The sequence below is a fragment of the Sorghum bicolor genome, chromosome 8 (assembly GCF_000003195.3).
Source record: "Sorghum bicolor cultivar BTx623 chromosome 8, Sorghum_bicolor_NCBIv3, whole genome shotgun sequence".
NCBI lineage: Eukaryota > Viridiplantae > Streptophyta > Magnoliopsida > Poales > Poaceae > Sorghum > Sorghum bicolor.
Window position 1 is genome coordinate 38852553 of NC_012877.2, and position 4687 is coordinate 38857239.

Genomic DNA, 4687 nt, shown 5'->3' on the forward strand with positions numbered 1-4687 from the left:
AAATCTTTTTGGTGGAAGAGAGTTTGCACAAACCAAGATTTTTGATTGAATAGTCCTTCCCCCACACTTGTTGTGTTTCCTGTCATGGTTAGTCACAATATATATAGAAAACAAGTGCACAAGATAATCAAACTTTTTTTATTGATAACTTTGAATAGGCAAATACATTGGAAGGGAAAAAATATTTGAAACATAAATATTGTGAAAAGGAAAAATGTGCCTAAACAAAGATTCATGCAGGAGGTGTGGTCTAAAGATCTTCAACAAGGCGACCAACACCTAAGGCTTCAGCGACCTTTCTAAGTTTAGTATTAAACTTGAAGCGAAACCTATTAACATCATCACTGAGGTTCCCAATCTCAGTGTTCTTTTCCTCTAGGTCATCTTCTAAAACCCATAACTCAGCACGTAGGCTAGCCTGCTTAGCTAAAAGCTCGGCTATGATATTGGGATCATCTTCTTCATCGCTGCTCTCGTACTGTCCTGCACGACGCTTGATTGAAGGCTGTGGCAAGTGCCTCTTGATCCTAGGGAGAGTACTGGACGATTCCGTCTTCTTGGCCTTGCCACCCATCTTGGACCTCCTTGCTAGAACTCTCTTGGTAAGTTGCTATGTCTAGATTGGCTATGGTCTTGGGAGCATTGATCAGCGAGAGGGCATAGCTAGACATGGTCAATACTAAAGAATGGGAGAGCTTAGCAATCTTCACAAGAGGGAGATGAAAAATGGTTGGTGTGAGAAGAGAAGAGGCCTATGGAGGATTTTATAGGTGCTAACGCATTCTCTGATTTGGAAACAACTTGATCGTAACCATGGACGTGATGCTAATCAGTGCAGAAGAGGAAGGGAAAAAGATTGGTGCCGATTGGCGGACCTGGGGGTGCGGCCACACGATGGTGCGGCCGCACCATTAGGTCCACCAGTCGGCCTAGGTCTTTCAGGTATTTCTTTCCCTCTCTGAGTATTCTATGATCCTGGTTATGATCAATCGTGATGCGCAGTGGAATCAGATTGATAGTGTGTGGGATAGAGTTTTGAATTTTGAAAACTTTCTAAAGGCTATCACACTATCATGCATTTATGAGTGATTGATACCCATGATCAAAAAGATTCAAAAATAAAGAAAGATCATAGGGGCAATATGGACTACTCATAAATACAACAAATGCACCATTTATTCAAAACATAAATAGAAAGAATTTATTCAAAATAAATAAATAAGAAAAAAGAAAATATATATTTATATATTTTTTTATAAGTAAAAACTTACCTAGGGATAACTTACAGATTTACCTTCGGCAAGCGCTCATCTTTACAGTCCATTGACCGGGACTCTTCTCCCATTACTTCTTGCATGATGATGGCACATCCCTCTTGGGAGGAGTAGACGGTTGCACCTGCTTGGGCCTCCACTTTAGCAGTATCACCTTTGGAGGTGTGGAAGTTTGTTCAACCTTCTGCTTTGGTTTCCACACCTGCTTTGGTTGTGAAGGCTTGGGGACTTCGTCCCTCTTTTCATTCTTTTTAGGAGCTATTTTCTTTTTCTGCTCCTTATTATTTTTCTTAGGAGCCAACTTTTCTTATGGCTCTGATTTTTTCTTAGATATTTTTGTATTTTTAATAAGTTGAGGCTGGATCTCAACCTGCCTGATGCCTTGGGGGTTTGGCCCATAGAGGATGCGTATCATGTTGCACTCTTGTTGACGGCGTGGCCTGAACTTGAACTTCTCTTCTTGGCCATTAATGTTGAAGCGGATTTCTCTAGCCCCAACATCAATCTGTGCTCTAGCCGTACTCAAGAATGGTCTTCCCAGGATTAGTGGTGTTTCTTTAGTGAGCTCCATGTTGTGCACCACAAAATCCACTAGAACATAGTATCCTCTGATCTTGACAGGGATGTCTTGAGCAATCCCTGCTGGGTACCGGACTGATGAGTCTGCCAACTGGAGTGTCCTAGTGGTTGGTTCCAAGTTGGTGAAGTTCAGCCTGTCAAACACTGATTTCGGCATGACGCTCACACTCGGCCCCAAATCACATAGGGTGTGGTCAAATTGCGGGGCCCAAATTGAGCAAGAGATTGTGGGGCACCCAGGATCCTGCTTCTTCTCGGGCAGCTCATTGAGTATAGCTACACTACATTCGTCTCTCAGCTTGACAACTTCAGTGGACGACAATGGTCGCTTCTTGTTGATGATGTCCTTGATGAACTTGGAGTAGGACGGAATATGCAAGACATCCATCAACGGCACACTGATGTGCGTCTTTTCGACCATTTCCACGAAGCGGAGGAACTGTTCATTTCCATCCTTCTTCCTCCTTTCTCTTGTGGGAAAGGGTAGCATCGTGGTGTCCCCATAGTTGTTTGGGGTCAGCTCGTCTTCTGTGCATTATTCTAATGGTTGAGCCAGCCCTTCTGCCTGTGTTTCCTCCTGTTGCCATGGCGCCCTTCCTGTCTTATGGTTAGGATAAGGGGGATCATGAGTGGTCTTACCTCCTCTCATGGTCACCGCATTTACATTTTCCACATAATCAGTTGAAACAACAGTTTTAGTGGCAGAAGCAAGCTGAGCTACTTTTAACTCGATCTTCTTATTAAAAGCTAGCTGATCTCTAACAGAAAGGGTCAGGCCATCAAGCTTTGTATTTATGTTGACAAACATTTGATCGTTTTTAGAAAGCTTTTTAACAAGATTTTCATTGATTTTGGCCTGACCTAGCACAAGATCTTTCAGCGAAGGCTAGGAGGAATTAAAACTGGAGTAATTACCTTAGGGGTGGTTCTGGTTGTTCCACCCATTACCTTGCTATTGATGGCGGAACCCGTTGTTGATGAACGATGCATCCTCCTGGGTTCCAGGGCAATTGATCCCCATGTGGCCAACATTCCCACATTCCTCACATGTCATGCGTGAGTCAATGGCTTGGATAGTGCCGGTGGTAGGATCAGTGGCCTGTTCATCCAATCTCTTCATTAGTGGGTCTATTTTTTGTGGCAAGCAGATCCGTCTCCTTCACGGTATGCATGCCTTTTTGTGTTTTGCATCCCTCTCCCCAACTCTGGTTGGCTACCATCTTCTCAGTTAATGTTGTAGCATTCTCGATGGTCAGGGAGAGGAACGTGCCTCCAGCAGTGGCATCGACGTGCCCTTAGACATGGGCGTGAGCCCCTCGTAGAAATTCCGAAGCACGAGCCAATCTTCCATCCCGTAGTGGGGGCAAGCTCGGATGTACTCCTAGAGCCTTTCCCAAGCCTCAGGAATGGATTCGAGTGAAGTCTGCTGGAAGTTTGATATCTTTCCCTTTAGAGCATTTGTTTTGCTCATGGGGAAAAATTTCACAAGGAACGCCGTGGAACATTTGTCCCACGTGTTGACAGCTTCCTTGCTCTGGTAGAACCATTGCTTTGCCTTCCCCGAGCGGGAGAAGGAAAACAAGCGGAGCTTGACGCTTTCAGGTGCGACATCCTTGATGATGATGGTTTCGCATAGCTCAAGGAAGTTTTGTAGATGCGCATTTGCGTCGTCACTTGGCAAACCACAGAACTGGTTTGACTACACCATCATGAGTAGGCCAGTGCGAAGCTCGAAGTTTCCATTCCCAGTGTTGACTATGGGCCCAACGGGCATGTTGGCAATAGTGGGGGTGGAATAGTCACAGAGTGACCTGGCCATGGTGGTTGAAGTGGATGGTGCAAGGGTGATTGGTTCGACTGTCAGCGGCGCGGCAGAGGAAGAAATGGCATGAGTCCTTTTCTTCCTTAGGAGTGCCTTCGGATTGCTGTTGAAGTTTGCCGGCAAGTTGAAACCGCTCATACACTATCCTGTTTTCATTCCAATAAACAGAGGAAGAAAATAGCAAAGATTTCCTGCTTAAACTATGGCTACCAATGCTTATTTTTTAATCAATGCTAAATGCCAAAGCTAGATGTTTGCATTGTTCTTTGCCCTTCCAGGCAACGGCGCCATAAATTGCTTGTTGGCATTTCTTAGCGTTACTACTAAAGATAGACTATAAATCCATCATTAGCAATGGCACCAGAAATGTCGGGTGTTGGTATACCATAACTATCGTTACATCAGAGAGATAACCCAAGGCTTTTAACGGCGCCGACCTTAGCAGTGCAGTCTGGTAACAATAATTAGTTATGCCGGATTGGCCATCCTAACCATCCTTACTTACGATATGCAATGCTGTAGCACGGCGCTAGATAAATGCACAGAGTTTACAATCTTAAGTAATGGTACTTAGGTACGCCAATCAATATTTCATGAATATAAAGAATAAACTGCAAGCGAACAGAAGCATTTCAACCCGTGAGTATTCAAGGGCTGTCGTATTTAATCCCGTAGGAGGGCGTAACAAATGCATCTAGCTTGGTTTGTAGCATGATCACTTATTGAGATTCATAGGTAGACATAGTCTAATCAGGGGTCACGACAGGCTCTTAAAATATGGATAGTGGACACACTCATCGGGGCAACCTCAAAGAATAAAGAGAAAATAAGAAAATAAAAGAAATAAAGAACAACTACTTGAGCCGACATTGATCTTATATAACTATGCAAAGAATTATTAGTAGAACATCTAATCAATATAACTAGAGTTGGAACTAAGTCTGAGGCTCTGGGGAGTGCCCCGCAGCTGGACATCCAGCCGATAGGGACTTTGCAGAACTTCTACCGGAAT

The 4687-nt window shown here is 44.0% G+C and overlaps 1 protein-coding gene across 1 annotated transcript; it reads right to left on the reverse strand.

The window, feature by feature from the left end:
* Positions 1582 to 2343, reverse strand: LOC110437568. Its single transcript, XM_021466041.1, has one exon. The coding sequence runs from the start codon at positions 2341 to 2343 to the stop codon at positions 1582 to 1584; it is 762 nt and encodes a 253-aa protein (XP_021321716.1).